Source organism: Pseudophryne corroboree, chromosome 1, assembly GCF_028390025.1.
Source record: "Pseudophryne corroboree isolate aPseCor3 chromosome 1, aPseCor3.hap2, whole genome shotgun sequence".
Taxonomy (NCBI): domain Eukaryota; kingdom Metazoa; phylum Chordata; class Amphibia; order Anura; family Myobatrachidae; genus Pseudophryne; species Pseudophryne corroboree.
The window spans coordinates 453556444-453584342 of NC_086444.1; the positions used below are offsets into that span (position 1 = coordinate 453556444).

Consider the following 27899-nt stretch of genomic DNA (forward strand, 5'->3'; position numbering starts at 1 on the left):
GCCGGCGGGTGTGTGCGGCGGCCGGCGGGTCTTAGCGGCGGAGGAGCGCGGCGCTGATAGAAGCGGTTGCCGGGGCGGCCAGTTAGGAGAGGCGGGCGCAGCGGCGCCGGCTCTGAACCTTGTCCCCACACAGCGGGGCGGCAGCGTGCGCTGACCGCCCCGTCCCCCCAGCATACCTGACTCCAGAAGCGATGGCTGTGACGGGGCTTCTATCTGTAAGCTCCGTCCAGCTGTAGCAGCAGTCAGTGAGTGAGCTGCGTATGGCTGTGAGGGTGCTCTTTGTGAGGACCGACACGCCATGCGCTGCTCCGTGCAGCGGCACTATCCCGGACCCACGTTTTTACAGAAACTGGGAAGGGATGTGCTGTTTGTAAAAAAGGTAAAAATGAGAAGAAGAAAAAAAATTCAAAAATAAAAATATTCAAAAGAAGTGTGGATAACTCCACACCAGCCTTGTTGCTACTATGAGCACAGAAAAAACACTGAGGTACTCTGGGATATGGAGGGGAGGAGAGTTCTAAATTTGAATATTCCGTGCCTTGTTCCTGCGGAAGCCGTCCATATCCCAAGAGTACTCCAGTGATCCCTAGTGGATGAAAAAGAAATGTAGAGTGTACATATCTCTGCAGATTGATTGTCAGTCTTGGTTTTGTTTTTTGTAAGTTACATTTTGGAATGCCTCTGCAATTGGTGCAGCATTGTAACTGGTAATTGGTAATATTAGTGGCATCCCACGTCTGTGTTGTGTGTGTTATATTGGATTGTCAAGCGGAGTCTCTTGGAAGTGACGTGGAGATGCAGCCTTTGGTGGTCTATTTACGACACACAGAGGGGCATCAATCCAGTCTGGTATTTGAATTTAGTATACTAAAAAAACAGTATAAACTTTTTTTTTTTTTAAGGGGGCCGCCAAAGAGATTTTTCATCTTGGGCTCTGCTTGGTCTAGAACCGACCCTGATAGACATGCAGTAGCGTCTGGCAGTGCGCCCAGCTCCTGTTCTCCACTGATTCCCACTCTGTGTGGAGAGATGTCTCCTATAGTGCCGTGCAAGGAGCCGTAGGACAGCGCAAATAGCTATTGTTGTTATTTTTATTTTTATTATTTTTAATAATAATAATGATTATAATTCTTTGTGTATGTTTTTAGTATTAGAAGCATTGTTTGTTCTATTTTGCCTGTTTATGATTTTGAGTATATTTTTACTTATGTTTTTGTTTCCGCATGGTATTTGTAATGTGCTATACTTAATAAGAAAGAAGAACCTAGTGTTGTGGCAAATGTGTTCATTGTTTGCAAGAGTATAGTAGATACTGTAGGTTATATGATTGGTGCAGAGTATTGTCTGTACTCGGCTGCACAATTACTGATGGATGCCCTGCCTGTCTACATTATCAGCCAATAATGCCCTACAGCTGCCTTCTCTACACCGCACCCCAATATTCTGCCATGTCCTGTGCATTCTTGCCAGGTCCTGTGAACGCCTCAGAATTGCATATACATACTATTGTCACATAACTAGCCTTACAACCCAATACTATGTTCTTACTAATCTTGCACCCACTACTCCCACTATTGTGCCCTTACCTCGAACCCTGAACTATATACTGTACCCATTGACCCTAACCGTAAACCTACTACTGTATGCTTGCCCCCAAATCCTACACCCAATACTTGCCCCCAAATCCTACACCCTTATAACCTAACCCTACACACACTACTGTACCCTTACCCCCCCCCCAACCCTGCACTAACTACTGTACTCTTACTACCCCTAATCCTGCACACACCACTGTACCCTTACTCCCCTAACCCTGCACTCACTACTGTGCCCTTACCCCCCTAACCCTGCCTGCACTCGCTACTGTATCCTTACCCCCTAGCCCTGCACCCAATACTGTGTTCTTATAACGTAACCCTACACACACTACTGTATCCTTACCCCTCCCCGCAAACCTGCACTGACTACTGTACTCTTACCACCCCTAATCCTGCACACACCACTGTACCCTTACTCCCCTAACCCTGCACTCACTACTGTGCCCTTACCCCCCTAACCCTGCCTGCACTCACTACTGTTTCCTTACCCCCATCGCTCTGCAGCCAATACTGTGTTCTTATAACGTAACCCTGCACACACTACTCTACCCCTTATCACTTATATTACAACATATTGTACGTTACATTACAAAATATTTAAAAGGACATATTTATAGGAGGGTGCAAACTATAGTTTGCAGGGGGGTGGGGAACACCCTAGCACCAGCCCTGTCTGTACACTTTTTTTTTTTTCTTCTCACCACTTCCGCATATATTCTTGTCTCTCACTCATTATATTTTTCTCTTTCCGTTTTCACCACAGATCAAAATATTCGTCTCTATGACTGCCGACATGGATCCTTCAAGAAGTTCCGGACCGTGAAGGCTCGAGATGTGGGCTGGAGTGTCCTAGATGTTGCATTTACTCCAGATGGGGGGCACTTCTTGTACTCTAGCTGGTCTGACTACAGTCAGTATACACGCTACGTTTCCTTTTTCTTCTAAAATGATGGATCTGATTATTTAATAATTTTTACTCCTTTACCTTTCTCTGTGTAGTAACAGACACATTGTCACCCAGATTCACAGCAATCAGTAGAGCAGTCGGGATCACCAGACCCTACACTACCTTTACTAGTGCACTGACACCTTTCTTGGCTGAGTCCTAGCATTTTGCAGGCACAAGAACCGATCTCTACCTAAATGGAGTACTTACATGCATCAGTCTTTTTATCTGTAGTTATCCTGCGTAGTTCTTCAGCACTTAATATATGAAGCTCACTAACTGGAATCTCAGAAGGGAGTAGCAGAGCCTGTCTGCAAAAGTCAGAGATGTAGGTACAGCTTTAAAATAATTCCATCCTTCTTCTGATTCCATCCTTTCCTTCCTTCCATCCTGTCCAGTTGATTGGCTGGTCCTTTAATATGATCAGATACTAGAGGAGTATCTAAATATTCGTAATATTTGCATTCCTGGCTCCATTTTTCATCAAGGGGACATTGGAGGGGATGCGGATTAATAGATTGACAGTGACTAAATAGACACCATACGGTTGACAGTCAATAGGTCAACTGGCAAATGGTCAACAGTTGACACATGTTTTTGATATTTTAACCCTAATCCTAATTTCTCTGACGTCCTAAATGGATGCTGGGACTCCGTAAGGACCATGGGGATTAGCGGCTCCGCAGGAGACTGGGCACAACTAAAGAAAGCTTTAGGACTACCTGGTGTGCACTGGCTCCTCCCACTAAGACCCTCCTCCAGACCTCAGTTAGATTCTTGTGCCCGGCTGAGCTGGATGCACACTAGGGGCTCTCCTGAGCTCCTAGAAAGAAAGTATATTTAGTTTTTTTATTTTACAGTGAGATCTGCTGGCAACAGACTCACTGCAGCGAGGGACTAAGGGGAGAAGAAGCGAACCTACCTAACTGGTGGTAGCTTGGGCTTCTTAGGCTACTGGACACCATTAGCTCCAGAGGGATCGACCACAGGACCCGACCTTGGTGTTCGTTCCCGGAGCCGCGCCGCCATCCCCCTTACAGAGCCAGAAGCATGAAGAGTCCGGAAAATCGGCGGCAGAAGACTTCGGTCTTCACCAAGGTAGCGCACAGCACTGCAGCTGTGCGCCATTGCTCCTCATGTACACCTCACACTCCGGTCACTGATGGGTGCAGGGCGCTGGGGGGGGGGGCGCCCTGAGGGCAATATAAGACACCTTGGCTGGCAAATCATCACGATATATAGTCCCAGGGCTATATATGTGATAAATTACCCCTGCCAGAATCCATAAAAAAGCGGGAGAAAAGTCAGCCGAAAAAGGGGCGGGGCTTCTCCCTCAGCACACTGGCGCCATTTTCTCTTCACAGTGCAGCTGGAAGACAGCTCCCCAGGCTCTCCCCTGTAGTTTTCAGGCTCAAAGGGTTAAAAAGAGAGGGGGGGCACTAAATTTAGGCGCAATATATGTATACAAACACTCAGTTATAGTGTTAATCCCTGCATTATATAGCGCTCTGGTGTGTGCTGGCATACTCTCTCTCTGTCTCCCCAAAGGACTTTGTGGGGTCCTGTCCTCAGTCAGAGCATTCCCTGTGTGTGTGTGGTGTGTCGGTACGGCTGTGTCGACATGTTGGATGAGGAAGGTTACGTGGAGGCGGAGCAGAGGCCGATAAATGGGATGTCGCCCCCTGTGGGGCCGACACCAGAGTGGATGGATAAGGTGGAAGGTATTAACCGACAATGTCAACTCCTTACATAAAAGGCTGGATGACTTAACAGCTGTGGGACAGCCGGCTTCTCAGCCCGCGCCTGCCCAGGCGTCTCAAAGGCCATCAGGGGCTCAAAAAAACGCCCGTTACCTCAGATGGCAGACACAGATGTCGACACAGAGTCTGACTCCAGTGTCGACGAGGTTGAGACATATACACAATCCACTAGGAACATCCGTTACATGATCTCGGCAATGAAAAATGTGTTACGCATTTCTGACATGAACCCAAGTACCACATAAAAGGGGTTTTATTTTTGGGGAGAAAAAGCAGCCAGTGTTTTGTTCCCCCATCAGATGAATGAATGAAGTGTGTAAAGAAGCGTGGGTTCCCCCGATAAGAAACTGGTAATTTCTAAAAAGTTACTGATGGCGTACCCTTTCCCGCCAGAGGATAGGTCACGTTGGGAGATATCCCCTAGGGTGGATAAGGCGCTCACACGTTTGTCAAAAAAGGTGGCACTGCCGTCTTAGGATACGGCCACCTTGAAGGAGCCTGCTGATAAAAAGCAGGAGGCTATCCTGAAGTCTGTATATACACACTCAGGTTCTATACTGAGACCTGCAATTGCCTCAGCATAAATAGTGCTGCTGCAGCGTGGTCTGATACCCTGTCAGATAATATTAATACCCTAGACAGGGATAATATATTGCTAACATAGAGCATATTAAAGACGTTGTCTTATATATGAAGGATGCACAGAGGGATATTTGCTGGCTGGCATCCAGAATTAATGCAATGTCCATTCTGCCAGGAGGGTATTAGAAACCCGGCAGTGGACAGGTGATGCTGCCTGTAAAAGGCACATGGAGATTCTGCCTTATAAGGGTGAGTAATTGTTTGGGGATGGTCTCTGGGACCCCGTATCCACAGCAACAGCTGGGAAGAAAAATGTTTACCTCCAGGTTTCCTAACAGTCTAAGAAAGCACCGTATTTTCAGGTACAGTCCTTTCGGCTTCAGAAAAGCAAGCGGGTCAAAGGCGCTTCCTTTCTGCACAGAGACAAGGGAAGAAGGAAAAAGCTGCACCAGCAGCCAGTTCCCAGGATCAAAAATCTTCCCCCGCTTCCTCTGAGTCCACCGCATGACGCTGGGGCTCCACAGGTGGAGACAGGTGCGGTAGGGGCGCGTCTCGGGAACTTCAGGGACCAGTGGGCTTGCCCACAGGTGGATCCCTAGGTTCTGCAAATAGTATCACAGGGATACAGGCTGGAGTTCGAGGCGACTCCCCCTCGCCGTTACCTCACATCAGCCTTGCCTGCTGCCCTCGGAGAAAGGTAGTACTGGCGGCAATTCACAAGCTGTACTTCCAGCAGGTGAAATCAAGGTACCCCTCCTTCAACAAGGCCGGGGTTACTATTCCAAAATGTTGTGGTACCAAAACCAGACGGTTCGGTGAGACCCATTCTAAAATTGAAAGCCTTGAACACTTATATACGAAGGTTCAAGTTCAAAATGGAATCGCTCAGGGCGATTATTGCAAGCCTGGAGAATTTCATGGTATCACTGGACATCAAGGATGCTTACCTGCATGTCCCTATTTACCCTCTTCACCAGGAGTACCTCAAAATTGTGGTACAGGATTGTCATTACCAATTCTAGACGTTGCCGTTGGTCTGTCCCCGGCACCGAGGTATTTACCAAGGTAATGGCCGAAATATCCCGTACTGGGACGATCTCCTTATAAAGGTGAGGTCCAGGGAGCAGCTGTTCATCGGAGTAGCACTATCTCGGGAAGTGCTACAACAGCACGGCTGGATTCTGAATATTCCAAAGTCGCAGCTGGTTCCTACGACGCGTCTACTGTTCCTGGGTATGGTTCTGGACACAGAACAGGATAAAAAGGGTTTCTCCCGGGGGAGAAGTCCAAGGAGTTGTCGTCTCTAGACAGAGACCTCCTAATACAAATACAGGTGTCGGTGCATCAATGCACGCGAGCCCTGGGAAAAATGGTAGCTTCTTACGAAGAAATTCCATTCGCCAGGTCCCATGCAGGGATTTTCCAGTGGGATCTGTTGGACAAGTGGTCCGGGTCGCATCTTCAGATGCATCGGCGGATAACCCTGTCTCCAAGGGCCAGGGTGTCGCTGTTGTGGTGGCTGCAGAGTGCTCATCTTCTAGGGGGCCGCAGATTCGGCATACAGGACTGGGTCCTGGTGACCACGGATGCCAGCCTTCGAGGCTGGGGGGCAGTCACACAGGGAAGAAACTTCCAAGGCTATGGAAAAGTCAGGAGACTTCCCTACACATAAATATTCTGGAACTAAGGGCCATTTACAATGCCCTAAGTCAGGCTAGACCCCTGCTTCAACACCGGCCGGTGCTGATCCAGTCAGACAACATCACGGCGGTCGCTCATGTAAACCGACAGGGCGGCACAAGAAGCAGGATGGCGATGGCAGAAGCCATGGGGATTCTCCGATGGGCGGAAAATCATGTGTTAGCACTGTCAGCAGTGTTCATTCCCGGAGTGGACAACTGAGAAGCAGACTTTCTCAGAAGACACGACCTCCACCCGGGAGAGTGGGGACTTCATCCAGAAGTCTTCCAAATGATTGTACACCGTTGGGAAAGGCCACAGGTGGACATGATGGCGTCCCGCCTCAACAAAAAGCTACAAAGATATTGCGCCAGGTCAAGGGACCCTCAGGCGATAGCTGTGGACGCTCTGGTAACACCGTGGGTGTACCAGTCGGTGTATGTGTTCCCTTCTCTGCCTCTCTTACCCAGGGTAATGAGAATAATAAGAAGGAGAGGAGTAAGAACTATACTCATTGTTCCGGGTTGGCCAAGAAGAGCTTGGTAACCAGAACTCCAAGAAATGATCTCAGAGGACCCATGGCCTCTGCCGCTCAGACAGGACCTGCTGCAGCAGGGGGCCTGTCTGTTCCAAGACGTACCGCGGCTGCGTTTGACGGCATGGCGGTTGAACGCCGGATCCTGAAGGAAAAGGGCATTCCGGAGGAAGTTATCCCTACGCTATTTAAAGCTAGAAAAGAAGTGAACGCAAACCATTATCACCGCATATGGCGGAAATATGTTGCGTGCTGTGAGGCCAGGAAGGCCCCAAAGGAGAAATTTCAGCTAGGTCGATTTCTGCACTTCCTACAGTCAGAGGTGACTATGGGCCTAAAATTGGGTTCCATGAAGGTCCAGATTTCGGCTCTATCGATTTTCTTCCAAAATAGAACTGGCTTCACTGCCTGAAGTCCGGACTTTTGTTAAGGGAGTGCTGCATAGTCAGCCCCCGTTTGTGCCTCAAGTGGCACCGTGGGATCTCAACGTGGTGTTGGATTTCCTGAAGTCGCATTGGGTTGAGCCACTTAAATCTGTGGAGCTACAATACCTCACGTGGAAAGTGGTCATGCTGTGGGCCTTGGCGTCGGCCAGGCGTGTATCAGAATTGGCGGCTTGGTCATACAAAAGCCCTTATCTGTATTTTATATGGATAAGGCGGAATTGAGGACTCGTTCCCAATTCCTTCCTAAGGTGGTATCAGTTTTTCATGTGAACCAACCTATTGTGGTGCCTGCGGCTACTTGGGTCTTGGAGGATTCCAAGTTACTGGACGTAGTCAGGGCCCTGAAAAGTATATGTTTCCAGGACGGCTGGAGTCAGGAAAACTGACTCGCTATTTATCCTGTATGCACCCAACAAGCTGGGTGCTCCTGCTTCTAAGCAGACTATTGCTCGCTGGATCTGTAGCACGATTCAACTTGCACATGCTGCGGCTGGACTGCCGCACCCTAAAGCTGTAAAAGCCCATTCCACGAGGAAAGTGGGCTCTTCTTGGGCGGCTGCCCGAGGGGTCTCGGCTTTACAACTTTGCCGAGCTGTTACTTGGGTCGGGTTCAAACATTTTTGCAACAGTCTACAAGTTTGATACCCTGGCTGAGGAGGACCTAGAGTTTGCTCATTCGGTGCTGCAGAGTCATCCGCACTCTCCCGCCCGTTTGGGAGCTTTGGTATAATCCCCATGGTCCTTACGGAGTCCCAGCATCCACTTAGGACGTCAGAGAAAATAAGATTTTACTCACCGGTAAATCTATTTCTCGTAGTCCGTAGTGGATGCTGGGCGCCCATCCCAAGTGCGGATTGTCTGCAATACTTGTTTATAGTTATTGCCTAACTAAAGGGTTATTGTTGAGCCATCTGTTGAGAGGCTCAGTTATATTTCATACTGTTAATAGTATCACGAGTTATACGGTGTGATTGGTGTGGCTGGTATGAGTCTTACCCGGGATTCAAAATCCTTCCTTATTGTGTCAGCTCTTCCGGGCACAGTATCCTAACTGAGGTCTGGAGGAGGGTCTTAGTGGGAGGAGCCAGTGCACACCAGGTAGTCCTAAAGCTTTCTTTAGTTGTGCCCAGTCTCCTGCGGAGCCGCTAATCCCCATGGTCCTTACGGAGTCCCAGCATCCACTACGGACTACGAGAAATAGATTTACCGGTGAGTAAAATCTTATTTTTAACCTAACCCTAAAAATCTTGAAAAAATATTTCTCTGACGTCCTAGTGGATGCTGGGAACTCCGTAAGGACCATGGGGAATAGCGGGCTCCGAAGGAGGCTGGGCACTCTAGAAAGATTTATGACTACCTGGTGTGCACTGGCTCCTCCCACTATGACCCTCCTCCAAGCCTCAGTTAGATCTTGTGCCCGGCCGAGGTTGGATGCACACTAGGGGCTCTCCTGAGCCCTTAGAAAGAAAGTATAGATTTAGGTTTTTTATTTTCAGTGAGACCTGCTGGCAACAGGCTCACTGCAGCGAGGGACTAAGGGGAGAAGAAGCGAACTCGCCTGCTTGCAGCCGGATTGGGCTTCTTAGGCTACTGGACACCATTAGCTCCAGAGGGATCGACCGCAGGCCCAGTCCTTGGTGTTCGGTCCCGGAGCCGCGCCGCCGTCCCCCTTACAGAGCCAGAAGCAAGAAGAGGTCCGGAAAATCGGCGGCAGAAGACATCAGTCTTCACCAAGGTAGCGCACAGCACTGCAGCTGTGCGCCATTGCTCCTCATACACACTTCACACTCCGGTCACTGAGGGTGCAGGGCGCTGGGGGGGGGGCGCCCTGAGAAGCAATAATAACACCTTGGCTGGCAAAAATACCACAATATATAGCCCCAGAGGCTATATATGTGGAAAATACCCCTGCCAGAATCCAGAAAAAAGCGGGAGAATAGTCAGCGGAAAAGGGGCGGAGCTATCTTCCTCAGCACACTGGCGCCATTTCTCCTTCACAGATCCGCTGGAAGGAAGCTCCCTGGCTCCCCTGCAGTCTACACTACAGAACAGGGTAAAAACAGAGAGGGGGGCACTAAATTTAGGCGCAGTATAAATTATATAAAAGCAGCTATAGGGGACATAACTCAGTTAGTCCCTGCTTTATATAGCGCTCTGGTGTGTGCTGGCATACTCTCACTCTGTCCCCCCAAAAGGCTTTTGTGGGTCCTGTCCTCATTGGAGCATTCCTTGTGTGTGTGCGGTGTGTCGGTACGGCTGTGTCGACATGTTTGATGAGGAGACTTATGTGGAGGCGGAGCAGATGCCGATAAATGAGATGTCGCCCCTGTGGGCCGACACCAGAGTGGATGGATAGGTGGAAGGTATTAACCGACAGTGTCAACTCCTTACATAAAAGGCTGGATGACTTAACAGCTATGGGACAGCCGGCTTCTCAGCCCGCGCCTGCCCAGACGTCTCAAAGGCCATCAACGCTCCCTCAGATGGCAGACACAGATGTCGACACGGAGTCTGACTCCAGTGTCGACGAGGTTGAGACATATACACAATCCACTAGGAACATCCGTTACATGATCCCGGCAATATAAAATGTGTTACACATTTCTGACATTAACCCAAGTACCACTAAAAACAAAGGGTTTTATGTGTGGGGAGAAAAAGCAGGCAGTGTTTTGTTCCCCCATCAAATGAGTGAATGAAGTGTGAAAAAGCGTGGGTTTCCCCGATAAGAAACTGGTAATTTCTAACAAGTTACTGATGGAGTACCCTTTCCCGCCAGAGGATAAGTTACGCTGGGAGATATCCCCTAGGGTGGATAAGGCGCTCACACGTTTGTCAAGGTGGCACTGCCGTCTTAGGATACGGCCACTTTGAAGGTACCTGCTGATAAATAGCAGGAGGCTATCCTGAAGTCTGTATTTACACACTCAGGTACTAGACTGAGACCTGCAGACTGCTGCAGCGTGGTCTGTACCCCTTTCAAACAGGGATACTATTTTGCGAACATAAGACGTCGTCTTATATATGAGGGATGCACAGAGGAATATTTTGCCGGCTGGCATCCTGAATTATTGCAATGTCCATTCTGTCAGGAGGGTATTGGAGACCCGACACTGGACAGGTGATGCTGACTTTAAAAGGCACATGGAGCCTTATAAGGGTGAGGAATTGGTTGGGGATGGTCTCTGGGACCTCGTATCCACAGCAACAGCTGGGATGAAAATATTTTACCTCAGGTTTCCTCACAGCCTAAGAAAAGCACTGTATTATCAGGTACAGTCCTTTCGGCTTCAAAAAAGCAGGCGGGTCAAACGAGGGAAGAGGGAAAAAGCTGCACCAGCAGCCAGTTCCCAGAATCAAAATTCTTCCCCTGCTTCCTCTGAGTCCACCGCATGACGCGGGGGCTCCACAGGCGTAGCCAGGTACGGTGGGGGGCCGCCTCAAAAATTTCAGCGATCAGTGGGCTCGCTCACAGGTGGATCCCTGGATCCTTCAAGTAGTATCTCAGGGGTACAAGCTGGAAGTCGAGGCGTCTCCCCCCCGCCGTTTACTCAAATCTGCCTTGCCGACAACTCCCTCAGGCAGGGAGGCTGTGCTAGAGGCAATTCACAAGCTGTATTCCCAGCAGGTGATAGTCAAGGTGCCCCTACTTCAACAAGGACGGGGTTACTATTCCACACTGTTTGTGGTACCGAAACCAGCCGGTTCGATGAGACCCATTTTAAAATGGAAATCCTTGAACACTTACATAACAAAGTTCAAGATGGAATCGCTCAGGGCGGTTATTGCAAGCCTGGACGAGGGGGATTACATGGTATCCCTGGACATCAAGGATGCTTACCTGCATGTCCCTATTTACCTTCCTCACCAGGAGTACCTCAGATTGTGGTACAGGATTGCCATTACCAATTCCAGACACTACCGTTTGGACTGTCCACGGCACCGAGGGTGTTTACCAAGGTAATGGCAGAAATGATGATACTCCTTCAAAAAAAAAGGGAGTTTTTATTTATCCCATACTTGGACGATCTCCTTATAAAGGCAAGGTCCAGGGAGCAGTTACTGGTCGGAGTAGCACTATCTCAGGAGGTGCTACAACAGCATGGCTGGATTCTGAACATTCCAAAGTCACAGCTGGTTCCTTCCACTCGCTTACTGTTCCTGGGGATGATTTTGGACACAGAACAGAAAAAAGTGTTTCTCCCGCAGGAGAAAGCCAAGGAGCTGTCATCTCTAGTCAGAGACCTCCTAAAACCAAAAAGGGTATCGGTGCATCGTTGCACACGAGTCCTGGGAAAAATGGTGGCTTCATACGAAGCAATTCCATTCGGCAGGTTCCATGCGAGGACCTTCCAGTGGGACCTCTTAGATAAGTGGTCAGGATCGCATCTTCAAATGCATCAAATGATAACCCTGTCTCCAAGGACCAGGGTGTCTCTACTGTGGTGGCTGCAGGGTGCTCATCTTCTAGAGGGCCGCAGTTTCGGCATACAGGACTGGGTCCTGGTGACCACGGATGCCAGCCTTCGAGGCTGGGGAGCAGTCACACAGGGAAGAAACTTCCAGGGCCTATGGTCAAGTCAGGAGACTTCCCTACATATAAATTCTGGAACTGAGGGCCATTTACAATGCCCTAAGTCAGGCAAGACCCCTGCTTCAAAACCAGCCGGTACTGATACAGTCAGACAACATCACGGCAGTCGCCCATGTGACCCGACAGGGCGGCACAAGAAGCAGGATGGCAATGGCAGAAGCCACAAGGATTCTCCGATGGGTGGAAAATCACGTACTAGCACTGTCAGCAGTGTTCATTCCGGGAGTGGACAACTGGGAAGCAGACTTCCTCAGCAGACACGACCTACACCCGGGAGAGTGGGGACTTCATCCAGAAGTCTTCCTGCTGTTGGTAAACCGTTGGGAAAGGCCACAGGTGGACATGATGGCGTCCCGCCTCAACAAAAAGCTAAAGAGATATTGCGCCAGGTCAAGGGACCCTCAGGCGATAGCTGTGGACGCTCTAGTGACACCGTGGGTGTACCAGTCGGTTTATGTGTTCCCTCCTCTGCCTCTCATACCAAAGGTACTGAGAATAATAAGATGGCGAGGAGTAAGAACGATACTCGTGGTTCCGGATTGGCCAAGAAGGGCTTGGTACCCGGAACTTCAGAAAATGATATCAGAGGACCCATGGCCTCTGCCGCTCAGACAGGACCTGCTTCAGCAGGGGCCCTGTCTGTTCCAAGACTTACCGCGGCTGCGTTTGACGGCATGGCGATTGAACGCCGGATCCTGAAGGAAAAGGGTATTCCGGAAGAAGTCATTCCTACGCTTATTAAAGCCAGGAAAGATGTTACGGCAAAGCATTATCACCGCATATGGCGGAAATATGTTGCATGGTGTGAGGCCAAAAAGGCCCCAACAGAGGAATTTCCACTAGGTCGATTTCTACATTTCCTGCAAGCAGGAGTGAATATGGGCCTAAATCTAGGCTCCATTAAAGTACAGATCTCGGCTCTGTCGATTTTCTTTCAAAAAGAACTAGCTTCAGTACCTGAAGTTCAGACATTGTGAAAGGAGTGCTGCATATTCAGCCCCCGTTTGTGCCCCCTGTGGCACCTTGGGATCTCAACGTGGTGTTGAGTTTTCTTAAAATCACATTGGTTTGAGCCACTAAAAACCGTGGATCTAAAATATCTCACGTGGAAAGTGGTCATGTTATTGGCCTTGGCTTCAGCCAGGCGAGTGTCAGAATTGGCGGCTTTATCATGTAAAAGCCCTTATCTGATCTTCCATATGGATAGGGCAGAATTGAGGACTCGTCCCCAATTTCTCCCTAAGGTGGTGTCAGCGTTTCACCTGAACCAGCCTATTGTGATGCCGGCGGCTACTAGTGAATTGGAGGACTCCAAGTTGCTAGACGTTGTCAGGGCCCTGAAAATATATGTTTCCAGGACGGCTGGAGTCAGAAACTCTGACTCGCTGTTTATCCTGTATGCACCCAACAAGCTGGGTGCTCCTGCTTCTAAGCAGTCTATTGCTCGCTGGATTTGTAGTGCAATTCAGCTTGCACATTCTGTGGCAGGCATACCACAGCCAAAATCTGTAAATGCCCATTCCACAAGGAAGGTGGGCTCATCTTGGGCGGCTGCCCGAGGGGTCTCGGCTTTGCAACTTTGCCGAGCAGCTACTTGGTCAGGGGCAAACACGTTTGCAAAATTCTACAAATTTGATACCCTGGCTGAGGAGGACCTGGAGTTCTCTCATTCGGTGCTACAGAGTCATCCGCACTCTCCCGCCCGTTTGGGAGCTTTGGTATAATCCCCATGGTCCTTACGGAGTTCCCAGCATCCACTAGGACGTCAGAGAAAATAAGAATTTACTCACCGGTAATTCTATTTCTCGTAGTCCGTAGTGGATGCTGGGCGCCCATCCCAAGTGCGGATTGTCTGCAATACTTGTAAATAGTTATTGTTAACTAAAGGGTTATTGTTGAGCCATCTGTTGAGAGGCTCAGTTGTTTTCATACTGTCAAACTGGATATAGTATCACGAGTTGTACGGTGTGATTGGTGTGGCTGGTAAGAGTCTTACCCGGGATTCTAAATCCTTCCTTATTATGTCAGCTCGTCCGGGCACAGTGTCCTAACTGAGGCTTGGAGGAGGGTCATAGTGGGAGGAGCCAGTGCACACCAGGTAGTCATAAATCTTTCTAGAGTGCCCAGCCTCCTTCGGAGCCCGCTATTCCAAATGGTCCTTACGGAGTTCCCAGCATCCACTACGGACTACGAGAAATAGAATTACCGGTGAGTAAATTCTTATTTTTACACCCTTTTTATCCATGTCGGCCTTTTGACCCCTGTTGTCTATACACGGTCTATATTCCATCTCGATACCATTGGAGGAGACTTTATTATTGTATTCCAGTCTCGCAGTCACCAGATGGGCTTTGAAGGCTCTGGCTCATAATACCAATATTTCCATCAAACCAATGCACCTTGTCGATGTTAGTTTTGGTAAGGGGAGCTGAGCTGTTGATTCATATTTACTGTTCAACTACAGTTCTCTTTTAATTCTACACAACTACATTTTTATTATTTTTAGTAGTAGTAGTAGTAGTAGTATTGTTATTATAAAAAAAAAATTGGCATTGCTTCAGAACATCTCCCAATGGAGATGCATAATGGGTGTGATTCAATTGTTTCTGCGCTCATGATTGCGCCATATCCTCTAAACAGACAGGGCGATATTTAATTACTTGTGTTTTTCATGCTTGTCGCACCCAAATAATACGGGTTTAGCCCCATAAAGAGGCTAACCCTTCTAAAGTTTTGGTTTGCACTCACGAACAGTTTGGGCACCCAAAACCAGAACGTTTTACCCATATCTGCTCACCACCTCAGGAGGCTGCAAGCAGAAATCAGGTGGTAGAAACAATTGCATTGTCCCCAGTGTGTATGTGTCGTCTCTCTCTCCTTCGTTAATAATCAAAAAAATGTGACTGAGATGTATATGCTTGGCCACAGAGCATGAGCAGTTTAGAATGTCGAGATTGACGTTATATCGATGTAAATGTCATCATTCACAATGACGACATTGTCCGAATATAGCATTTCTAGCATATTTGAACCCTAACACTAACATGGACTGGTGACATTGGGCCTGTTGACTTTCCCAATGTTGACATTACATTCATATTCACATTGTGAATGTCAGCATTACCGCTGTTGTCAGACACTTTGAATATCAACATAATGACTGCATACCAAAGAGACAGCATTTGCTTTTGTTCTGTACAATGTTTCACCGTTTGTTTTCTTTGGATCATGATAAAAGGTATTAGTGGGCAGGGTGCTTATTTTTTTTTCTGTTTAGGCTTAACGGATAGATTTTTTAAGTCTGTGATCACCAATTTGCGCTCCCATTTTATAGCATGATCATTCACACCCCACCCTACCCAGAGCTAGCCATCGTGGGCTGATTATTACTATAGCAGAGAAACGTCTTCTGCCCATAAGAAGACCTAGCACAGTCTCAGCTGTGCTCTGTTACCCACCCAATCCCAAGGAGAAAGGAAACAGCCCATGAAAAACCCACACGTGCCCTTCCCCATGAAACATGACAAAAAGAAAGAAAATGTGACTGAAGGAGCAGCAATGAAAAAAGTAATAGTTAATGGCTAGTTACATAAGAAAAGTGTAGTTTTGTTAGTTTAGTGAGTATCCGCATGATAGAGCGACAATGTATAGGTCGAAACCATATACAGATTGAGTATCCCTTATCCAAAATGCTTGGGACCAGAGGTATTTTGGATATGGGATTTTTCCGTATTTTGGAATAATTGCATACCATAATGAGATATCAGGATTTAGGTACTTACCGATAAATCCCTTTCTCCGATTCCACAGGGGCCACTGGAGCGTAGTTACAATGGGGAATAGTAGGCAGTAATTGGGAGCTGGCACTTTAAAAAAAAATTCTAACCCTGTGGCTAGCTCCTCCCCTACTATCTCCCCTCCAAGCCAGTCTACGTAAAACTGTGCCCAAGGAGAGCTGTAATAGAGAAAACCATAAGGTAGAGGAGGTTATTGACGTCTAGTCAACCAGGATAACCCAAACTAACCCTGGAATCGAACCTAATAATAAACAGGATAACCTGAACTCAACAAGCGGTCATTAATTGAACCGCAAACCGTTAAGCAAAAAACAACAAGGAGGAACAGCGCTGGGCGGGCGTCCAGTGGCCCCTGTGGAATCGGAGAAAGGGATTTATCGGTAAGTACCAAAATCCTGATTTCTCCTTCATCCACTAGGGGCCACTGGAGCGTAGTTACAATGGGGACGTCCCAGAGCTCCCAGAACGGGTGGGAGAGCGCTGAGAGTCCTGTAAAACCGCTCGGCCAAAGTGAGATGCAGAGGCCGCAAAAGTGTCAAACTTGTAGAATTTGACAAACGTATGACGGCCGGACCAAGTAGCCGCCCGACATAAAGTAGTCATAGAGACCCCCCGGGCAGCCGCCCAAGAAGGTCCCACAGAGCGTGTGGAGTGTGCTGAAATGGAAGATGGAGGTTCCCGAGAAGCCGCCACTGATGGTCAGTCGAATCCATCGAGACAAGGTCTGCTTAGAGGCCGGCCAACCACGGCGGGCAGCGTCGTACAGCACAAATAAGGAATCAGACTTCCGAATAGCCGAAGTCCTATCCACATAGATCTTGAGCGCTCTTACAACGTCCAATGATCTCACATCCGGAGAGTCCCCTGAAAGGGCCGGTACTACAAGCGGCTGATTGATGTGAAAATCAGACACCACTTTTGGTAGAAAGGACATACGAGTACGAAGCTCGGCCCTATCCGCATGAAACACCAGGTAAGGAGACCTGCAAGAGAGAGCCCCTAGTTCTGACACTCGTCTAGCTGAAGCCAGCGCCAGGAGCAGAACCACCTTCCAGGTGAGATATTTTATCTCTACTGATTCCAGGGGCTCAAACAATGAAGACTGCAGAAAGGACAGGACCAGACTGAGGTCCCATGGCGCTGTCGGAGGACGGAAGGGAGGCTGTATTCGAAGAACCCCCTGAAAGAAGGTCTGAACCTCAGGCAGCAAGGCTAACCGTTTCTGGAAGTAAACCGAAAGAGCAGAGACCTGCACTTTTAGTGAGCCCAGTCTTAGGCCTGCTGAAAAACCCGCCTGCAAAAAACGGAGAAGACGGGCTAAGCTATACACGGAAGGAGAATATTCTCGACGTTCACACCATGCTACATAAGCCTTCCAAATGCGGTAGTAGTGAGAAGATGTAACCGACTTTCTAGCCCGAAGCATAGTAGGTATAACTGTACGAGGAATCCCCTTCCTTGTCAAGATGGCTTTCTCAACAGCCACGCCGTCAAACGTAGCCTGCGTAAGTCTGGATAACAAAAAGGACCCTGTTGTAGAAGGTCGTCTCGTAGTGGTAGGGTCCAAGGCTCGGCCACCGACAACAGATGTAGAGCGGAGTACCAAACCCTGCGTGGCCAATCTGGAGCCACTAGGAGAACCAGAGCGTCTTCTCTCTTGATGCGTTGCAGAACCTTCGGCAACAGCGGGAACGGAGGAAAGAGGTAAACAAACTGGAAATTCCAAGGAGCCGTGAGAGCATCCACGCCCGCCGCCGCCGGGTCCCTCGTCCGAGAGTAGTAAAGAGGCAGTAGTAAAGAGGCAACTGATGGTTCAGGCGGGACGCCATGAGATCGATCTGTGGTTTTCCCCACCGGCGGACCAGTTGCCAAAACACCTGGGGATGTAGTGACCATTCTCCCGGGTGCATGTCCTGCCGGCTTAGATAGTCGGCTTCCCAATTGTCCACTCCCGGAATGAATATTGCCGAGAAGGACAGGGCATACTTCTCCGCCCAGAGAAGGATGTTGGTGACTTCCCTCATCGCTGCGCGGCTGCGAGTGCCGCCCTGACGGTTGATGTATGCTACCGTCGTGGCGTTGTCGGACTGAACTCTGACCGCTCGACCTCGCAGGAGGTGATGTGCCTGCAGCAGGGCGTTGTACACCGCCCTTAGTTCGAGGATGTTTATGTGGAGAGCGGATTCGAGGATTGACCAGCGCCCCTGAAACTGATGTCCCAGGGTCACTGCTCCCCAGCCTCGCAGACTGGCGTCCGTGGTGAGGAGAGTCCAATCCCATATGCCGAACCGTCTTCCTTCCAACAGATGGGTCGATTGGAGCCACCAGAGCAGTGATGACCGTGCCTTTGGAGATAGCGTCACCCGCTGATGAAGGAACAGATGAGATCCTGACCATTGATTTAGAAGACATAGCTGAAACGGTCGAGAGTGGAAGCGACCGTACGGAAGAGCCTCGAACGCTGCTACCATCTTTCCCAGCAGGCGAATGCACAGATATACTGACACCCGACGGTGTTGAAGGACCAGTCTTACCAGTGTCTGCAGAGAAAGTATCTTGTCCCGCGGAAGGAAAACCCTCTGATGGACTGTGTCGAGAATCATTCCCAGAAACAACAGCCGTTGTGCGGGGCATAAGTGAGACTTCGGAAAATTCAGGACCCACCCGTGTCGGATCAGAAGGTCCTGTGTCATCCGGATATTCTGAAGTAACCGTTCTGCTGAGCTTGCTTTTATTAGCAGATCGTCCAGATAGGGAACAATTGTCACACCCTGCTTCCGAAGCAGGGCCATCATGACCGCCATGATCTTTGTGAACACTCTGGGGGCAGAAGAGAGACCGAAAGGAAGGGCCTGGAACTGTAAATGAGCGTCCTGTATTGCGAACCGGAGAAAGGCCTGGTGAGGAGGCCAAATGGGAACATGTAAGTATGCGTCCTTGATGTCTAAGGATGCCAGAAACTCGTCTTTTTCCAACCCCGCAATAACAGACTGGAGGGACTCCATCTTGAACTTGAACACCTTCAAATACGGATTGAGATCTTTCAAGTTCAGGATTGGTCTGACTGAGCCGTCCGGCTTCGGTACTAGAAACAGGCTTGAGTAATAGCCCTGTTTTCGATGATGCGAGGGAACAGGGATCACAACCCTTGCAGACAGAAGCTTCTGGACCGCGGTCTGTAAGGCAACTCCCCGGTTGTCGGAAACTGGCAAACCCGTGGTAAAGAACCGCTGGGGTGGTTGTTCCTGAAATACGAGCTTGTAACCGCAAGTGATGAGATCCCGGACCCAAGCATCTGGGCAGGACTGTATCCAGACCTCCTTGAAATCCCACAAACGAGCTCCCACCCTGTGATCTCCCAGGTGGGAGGAAGGCCCGTCATGCGGTGGCAGTGCCAGAAGACTTAACGTCTGACTGGGCTGAGGCTGCGGAACCTCTACCCCTGCCGCCGCCTCTACCTCTATGGCCACGGAAGGTAGAAGCTCCACCCCTGGCCTGTCCTCGAAACCTGGAAGGGGCACGAAAGGATCGAAAAGAGGGACCCCTATATGGTCTGTGAGCGGCTGGAGCAGCAGAAGGAAGATAAGACGACCTACCCCCCGTGGCCGTAGAGATCCAGGCATCCAGATCCTTACCAAACAGAACCTCACCCGTAAAGGGTAACGCCTCTGCCGCCCTTTTGGATTCCGTATCCGCATGCCAATGCCGGAGCCATAGCGCTCTGCGGGCCGCAATTGTTAAAGCGGAAATTCTAGCTCCAAGAACACCTATGTCCTTGGACGCTTCGCAAAGATAAAGGGCTGATTCACGGATGTGTTCTGCCAAGTCTATCAATTGATCCGCCGGTAATTCGTCACGAATTCCAGAGGACAATTGTTCCGCCCAAGCTTCGATTGCCTTGTTGACCCAACAACCTACCTGCGCCGGGCGCTGCAAAACCCCTGCCGCAGAGTAAATATTCTTTAAGGTAGACTCCAACTTCCTATCTGACGCCTCCTTAAGAGAAGTTGCCCCCGGAACAGGCAGGACCGTCTTTTTGGACAGATGAGACACCGAAGGATCCACGATCGGAGAGTTCTCATAGCGCGTTCTGCTATCTGCGGGAAAAGGATAGGAAGACAACATTTTTCTTGATACCTGAAATTTCGCGTCTGGATGCTTCCAGGCTGTTGTTATAAGAGCATCCAGCTCCTCCGAAACTGGAAAAGTCACCGGCAGGTATTGGTCGGTGCCAAACCTTGAAGGGCGTAAGATGTCTTCCGTCTCCTCCACCTGTAACACTGAGCGAATAGCAGTAATAAGAGCCTCTATACCCTGAGCTACTGGTTCAGAGTCCCCATATACCTGATCGTCAGTATCCTGGATATCCACATCCTGTATATCCTGTACATCTACCCCCGCCTCATCTAATTGAGGCATATCATCGTCAAAGTCCTGTAACACCGAGGCTAGCAATCTCTTTTTTGCAGCCTGTTGGGGGGGACTAAAGGACGGGGCTTGGGAAGGTATTACAGCCCTGGAAAGCCCTTCCACTGACTTTGCCAATGAGACTGCCCATGCAGGTTCTGGCGCCGGTACCGGGACAAGCTGTCGGAACTGGGCCGCCTCTCTATCTTTCCGAGAGGCTTTAAGTTCCCCAGTCAGCAGGGACATCACCTCTGTGAGTTGTGTCGTCCATGTCGGGGCGCTCTGGGGTTCTGAGGAGGGCTGAGCTGATTGCTGTGACTCCTCACCTAAAACCTGACCCTGCTTTTGAGCTGCCTTGGAGCCTTTAGTGGCCATGGCAGCACCTAAACTTGATACCCTTCCCCCACAGGAAGACAGCAATAGGCAGAATGGGAGGGAGGGGAGGGAAGCAGGGAAAAGAATTCAGCCACAGCAGCCGATCTGTCCTGCACGATACTGTGTGCAGTGACAGGCTGCAATAAACAAATATTGTACCTGTAGTGCCCCCGAGTGCCCCCCTTCCCCACTGTAACTACTTTTGCTGTGGTCGCGTGGCCTCCGTCCCGCGCTGCTGACAGGAAAAGAACGGGTCCCCGGCGCGCTGTACTTCCGGGCGCGCAGAGCGGGATTAAGCCCCGCCCCCCTCCTTGACGGCGCCAAATTTAAAACTGCAATGCTTATGTCGGATCCCTGTAGCGGCTCTGTGAGCCGCGCTGGCGGGGATCCGAGCAGTGAGGAGAGCGGGCGGCTGGCGGGCGGGAGCGCGGCACAGCGCTGTTACTTTTTTTTTTTTATTAAATAAAAAATGAATAATAATAATCCGAGGGGGGGGGGGGGGGGTTGTTAGGGTGCTGTAAGGGTGCTCAGTCACTGTTGTAGTCACCAATGATAAAATCAATTCTTCAGAACCCCCTTGTCACCCCTTCATCCCAACAGTCTGGGTGGGGGGGATATACACACCTTTCAGTGGTGGAGGGTGGCCCCGACACACGCCGCACGCAGCGGTGTCCGGCCGTCAGATACTCACCGCTGCCGTGCTGCCGGAATCTTCTGCTGGATGGAGTGGTCCCGACACGCGCCGCACGCAGCGGTGTCCGCCAACTCAGGAGAGCTCAGTGTCTCCCTCAGCCGGGGCCCATCCCGAGCCGCACGCAGCTGCGATGGGACCCCGCCGGCAGCTCCCACGGTGCAGACTGGCAGTGGCAGAGCTGCCAGTCTGTGCGTGTGTGTGAAGAAAAATAAAATAATAAAGAAAAAAGAAAAAATTTCTTCAGCTAAACCCAAGTGAACCAGCTCCCTTGGGCACTAAACTAAGACTGGCTTGGAGGGGAGATAGTAGGGGAGGAGCTAGCCACAGGGTTAGAATTTTTTTTTAAAGTGCCAGCTCCCAATTACTGCCTACTATTCCCCATTGTAACTACGCTCCAGTGGCCCCTAGTGGATGAAGGAGAAATCATGGTGATGGGACCTAAATATAAGCACAGAATGCATTTATATTACATATACACCTTATACACATAGCCTGAAGGTCATTTTAGCCAATATTTTTTATAACGTTGTGCATTAAACAAAGTGTGTGTATATTCACACAATTCATTTATGTTTCATATACACCTTATACACACAGCCTGAAGGTCATTTAATACAATATTTTTAATAACTTTGTGTATTAAACAAAGTTTGTGTACATTGAGCCATCAAAAAACAAAGGTTTCACTATTTCACGCTCACTCAAAAAAGTCCGTATTTCGGAAAATTCCGTATTTCAGAATATTTGGATATGGGATACTCAACCTGTAGTAGACATGCATTAGGCCAACATGAAAATGGTTGACATATGTTTTAAATCGTTTACACATGTTTTTTCAGCATCTGGTTGATTTACTATCCATGTGAACATCTTTTGGGACTAGTAGCCTGTGGCGAGTGAAGCGAGCCTGCGAGGGACAAAGGGCCCAATTCTGAGTTGATCGCAGCAGCACATTTGTTAACAGTTGGGCAAAACCATGTGCACTACATGGGGGGGGGGGGGGGGGGCAGATATAACGTGCAGAGAGAGTTAGATTTGGGAGGAGTGTGTTCAAACTGAAATCTAAATTGCAGTGTAAAAATAAAGCAGCCAGTATTTACCCTGCATAGAAACAAAATAACCCACCCAAATCTAACTCTCTCTGCACATGTTATATCTGCCCCCCCCCTGCAGTGCACATGGTTTTGCCCAATTGCTAACAAACTTGCTGCTGCGATCAACTCAGAATTACCCCCAAAGGCCATCATTCCGAGTTGATCGCTCGCTAGCTGCTTTTAGCAGCAGTGCAAACGCTAGGCCGCCGCCCTCTGGGAGTGTATCGTAGCTTAGCAGAAGTGCAAACGAAAGGTTAGCAGAACTGCTCGTGAACGTTTTCAAGCAGTTTCAGAATAGCTGCAGACCTACTCCTACCTTGCGATCACTTCAGTCAGTTTAGTTCCTGCTTTGACGTCACAAACACGCCCTGCATTCGGGCAGCCACTCCCCCGTTTCCCCAGGCATGCCTGCGTTTTTACCTGACACGCCTGCGTTTTTTAGCACACTCCCGGAAAACGGTCAGTTACCACCCAGAAACACCCACTTCCTGTCAAACACTCACCGATCAACAGAGCGACAGAAAAGCGTCGCTCGCCCTTGTGTAAAACTGCATAGTTTTGTGTGAAAGTACTTTGCGCGTGCGTACTGCGGCCCGTACGCATGCACAGAAATGCAGATTTTTAGCCTGATCGCTGTGCTGCGAACAACGGCAGCTAGCGATCAACTCTGAATGAGGGCCAAAGTTTCTACTGATGTTGGTCAGATAACAGTAAAAATCCAAGATTCCGCATAAAATAACCCAAAAATTATGCATCGACAATGTTTGTCGACCATTTCCATGTCGACCATTTGAGCCTGTCAACCTTTTGTACTGCTGACATTTCATCGGTCAACCTTTTTTTATCTGTCGACCTAATGCATGTCAACCATTCACCTAATGACTGTGGACCTAAACATTGTCGATCAATTAATCTACACTCAGTTTAGCGATAGCGGGTAAGATGTACTAAGCTTGAAAAGTGATAAATTTCACGGTGCTATAGTACCAACCAACCAGCTCCTATCTGTCATTTTTCAAACCCAGCCTGTGACATGGCAGTTAGGAGCTGATTGTTATTCATATTGGTAGAGCTGTAATTGCTGATCATCTGTAAAGCATTACATCTGTAAGTATAACTCTTACTCAGGTAAAGGTTTAGAGTCTCTTTAAAAATAATTAACACATTTAAATTCTACAGCGCTGAAGGGAAAACCCTAGTAAAGGATATATGAATAAGCTGTATCTATTACCATGAGAAGTAGCTAGCTGGGTGTTGTGCTATAGAACACTTTTTAAAGTGCTTTTTTTAATATTAAAAAAATAATAATTGCTGGTACTCTCCTAAAGTTACATGCTGATAAGAGATTTATATGAAGTTCCACGCCCTGGATAAATGTGCAGATACTTTTTTTTATTCTTTTCTGAAACGGTTTTATTGATGTCTTCCTGTTTCTAGAACTTGTTATGAGAATTAAACATTAGACCAAAAGAGGTACCGTAACTGCGTAACCCTCAGTACCACCCCTACAAAGCATTTCACCATTATGCACACAAGGCCGTGGCACAGTAACCCTGGTGTACAACTTACATATCACTTAATTTTGCTTAGTACATTGGTTGTGTTTTACTTTATATGTTTGTTACTTGCTTGGAATGGTATGTCATGATGCAACTTTTCATGTCATTGCAGTTCACGTTTGCAACATATATGGTGATGCAGAATCGCACACCGCACTGGACCTCAGGTACTGTTTTCAGACTCTTTTATAACAGTGTATTTATTGAATCCGTCTATAGAGCTGAGGTGAACGCATATTTCATGTAGTTTGCGCTATAACATAGCAAAGGTTAATAAAACAGGTTGGGTTGGAAGTGACGGTAGTCAGGATGTCGGTAGTCAGACTATCGACCCCAGCATCCCAATGGCCCCTTGACCCTCCCTTGCCGCAGCCTAACCCTCCTAAGCCCTAACCCCTAAGAGTGTGGTCCTTTTCCAAGGTGTGTACAAAACATATTACAGATTTTACCATACACAAACTAATTCCAACTCTGCATCCACCCCTGTTTGTTTTGCCATAAAAATATATTTTGCCACTATTTCTAAACAATAGACGCAAAGGGTGTATTTGATAATGATGTGAGGTGTGTCAGGTATGCCATCATTTTAACCAGTTAATCACAATAAAGTGTTCTGTGTTTTTGTTTTTTCTGCCACTTTTTATGATGTATCATTTTCTCTTGTTATTAGCCCGGATACACACCTGAATGATCTCAGTACGATATATCCTTTCTGGCCAAATCGAAACAATATATTGTCCAGATTTATTTATTTATTAAGTTTCTTATATAGCTCAGCATATTCCGTTGCGCTTTACAATTAGAACAACAGTAATAGAACAAAACTGGGTGAAAACGGACAGACATAGAGGTAGGAAGGCACACAGATCCAGTGTGTACGCCCCATTTGCATGCTGCCGCAGGTCGTTTACGATATCTTCTGGTTGACCATGCTGCACCATCACAGCTATTGTTTATCTTGGGATGCAGCTATTTTGCCAGAATTCCAGTGCACAGGGGCTATTCCCACTCGTGGGTGTCCACGACACCCATAGAGTGGGAATAGAAACTTCAGTGAGCCACTGAGCCCGCAAAGGGACTATTTGTGCTCGCCCCGCTTCAGGCATATTGGTGGCCAGGATGCCGTTGTCGGTGTACTGACAGCCGGCATCCCACCCGTCGGTAAATCATACCGAACCCTTTATCTTTAATAGTTTTACATTCTTTTCATCTATCTTGTATATTTCTCTGACGTCCTAGTGGATGCTGGGGACTCCGTAAGGACCATGGGGAATAGCGGCTCCGCAGGAGACTGGGCACAAAAGTAAAGCTTTAGAACTACCTGGTGTGCACTGGCTCCTCCCCCTATGACCCTCCTCCAAGCCTCAGTTAGATTTTTGTGCCCGAACGAGAAGGGTGCACACTAGGTTGCTCTCCTGAGCTGCTTAGTGAAAAGTTTAGTTTTAGTTTTTTTATGTTCAGTGAGACCTGCTGGCAACAGGCTCACTGCATCGAGGGACTAAGGGGAGAAGAAGCGAACTCACCTGCGTGCAGAGTGGATTGGGCTTCTTAGGCTACTGGACATTAGCTCCAGAGGGACCGATCACAGGCCCAGTTATGGATAGGTCCCAGAGCCGCGCCGCCGGCCCCCTTACAGAGCCAGAAGACAGAAGAGGTCCGGAAAATCGGCGGCAGAAGACGTCCTGTCTTCAACAAGGTAGCGCACCGCACAGCACTGCAGCTGTGCGCCATTGCTCTCAGCACACTTCACACTCCGGTCACTGAGGGTGCAGGGCGCTGGGGGGGGGCGCCCTGAGACGCAATAAAAACACCTTGGATGGCAAAAAATGCATCACATATAGCTCCTGGGCTATATGGATGAATTTAACCCCTGCCAGAATACACAGAAAAACGGGAGATAGGCTCCGCCCCCTTCTCGGCGGCCTTATCTCCTCAGCACACTGGCGCCATTTTCCCTCACAGCTCCGTTGGAGGGAAGCTCCCTGGCTCTCCCCTGCAGTCACTACACTACAGAAAGGGTTAAAAAAGAGAGGGGGGCACTAATTACGCGCAGTATTAAAAATACAGCAGCTATAAGGGGAAAAACACTTATATAAGGTTATCCCTGTATATATATAGCGCTCTGGTGTGTGCTGGCAAACTCTCCCTCTGTCTCCCCAAAGGGCTAGTGGGGTCCTGTCCTCTATCAGAGCATTCCCTGTGTGTGTGCTGTGTGTCGGTACGTTTGTGTCGACATGTATGAGGAGAAAAATGATGTGGAGACGGAGCAGATTGCCTGTAATAGTGATGTCACCCCCTAGGGGGTCGACACCTGAGTGGATGAACTGTTGGAAGGAATTACGTGACAGTGTCAGCTCTGTATAAAAGACAGTGGTTGACATGAGACAGCCGGCTACTCAGCTTGTGCCTGTCCAGACGTCTCATAGGCCTTCAGGGGCTCTAAAGCGCCCGTTACCTCAGATGGCAGATATAGACGCCGACACGGATACTGACTCCAGTGTCGACGGTGAAGAGACAAATGTGACTTCCAGTAGGGCCACACGTTACATGATTGAGGCAATGAAAAATGTTTTACACATTTCTGATAATACGAGTACCACCAAAAAGGGGTATTATGTTCGGTGAGGAAAAACTACCTGTAGTTTTCCTGAATCTGAGAAATTAAATGAGGTGTGTGATGATACATGGGTTTCCCCCGATAACAACTGATAATTTCTAAAATGTTATTAGCATTATATCCTTTCCCGCCAGAGGTTAGGGTGCGTTGGGAAACACCCCCTAGGGTGGGTAAAGCGCTCACACGCTTGTAAGAACAAGGGCTCTACCCTCTCCTGAGATGGCCGCCCTTAAGGATCCTGCTGATAGAAAGCAGGAGGGTATCCTAAAATGTATTTACACACATACTGGTGTTATACTGCGACCAGCAATCGCCTCAGCCTGGATGTGCAGTGCTGGGTTGGCGTGGTCGGATTCCCTGACTGAAAATATTGATACCCTAGATAGGGACAGTATATTATTGCCTATAGAGCATTTAAAAGATGCATTTCTATATAGGCGTGATGCACAGCGGAATATTTGCCGACTGGCATCAAGTCTAAGTGCGTTGTCCATTTCTGCCAGTAGAGGGTTATGGACACGACAGTGGTCAGGTGATGCGGATTCCAAACGGCATTTGGAAGTATTGCCTTATTAAGGGGAGGAGTTATTTGGGGTCGGTCTTTCAGACCTGGTGGCCACGGCAACAGCTGGGAAATCCACGTTTGTACCCCAGGTCGCCTCTCAACATAAGAAGACGCCGTATTATCAGGCGCAGTCTTTTCGGGGCAAGCGGGCAAAAGGTTCCTCATTTCTGCCCCGTGACAGAGGGAGAGGAAAAAGGCTGCAGAAATCAGCCAGTTCCCAGGAACAGAAGCCCTCTCCCGCCTCTGCCAAGCCCTCAGTATGACGCTGGGGCTTTACAAGCAGAATCAGGCACGGTGGGGGCCCGTCTCAATGAATTTCAGCGCGCAGTGGGCTCACTCGCAAGTAGACCCCTGGATCCTTCAGGTGATATCTCAGGGGTACAAATTGGAATTCGAGACGTCTCCCCCTCGCCGTTTCCTAAAGTCGGCTTTACCGATGTCTCCTTCTGACAGGGAGGCAGTTTTGGAAGCCATTCACAAGCTGTATTCCCAGCAGGTGATAATCAAGGTACCCCTCCTGCAACAGGGAACGGGGTATTATTCCACACTGTTGTGGTACCGAAGCCGGACGGCTCGGTGAGACCGATTCTAAATCTAAAATCTTGAACACTTACATACGGAGGTTCAAATTCAAGATTGAGTCACTCAGA

The 27899-nt window shown here is 48.8% G+C and overlaps 1 protein-coding gene across 4 annotated transcripts in view; it reads left to right on the forward strand.

The window, feature by feature from the left end:
* DCAF11 (DDB1 and CUL4 associated factor 11) overlaps window positions 1–27899 on the forward strand; it is a 143217-nt gene that overhangs the window by 76851 nt on the left and 38467 nt on the right. For all 4 annotated transcript variants that reach the window (XM_063913636.1, XM_063913634.1, XM_063913637.1 and 1 more), the window contains 2 exons: window positions 2362–2508; window positions 24180–24234. In XM_063913636.1, coding sequence (XP_063769706.1) covers window positions 2362–2508; window positions 24180–24234 — 202 coding nt within the window. The remainder of the gene's footprint in view (window positions 1–2361; window positions 2509–24179; window positions 24235–27899) is intronic.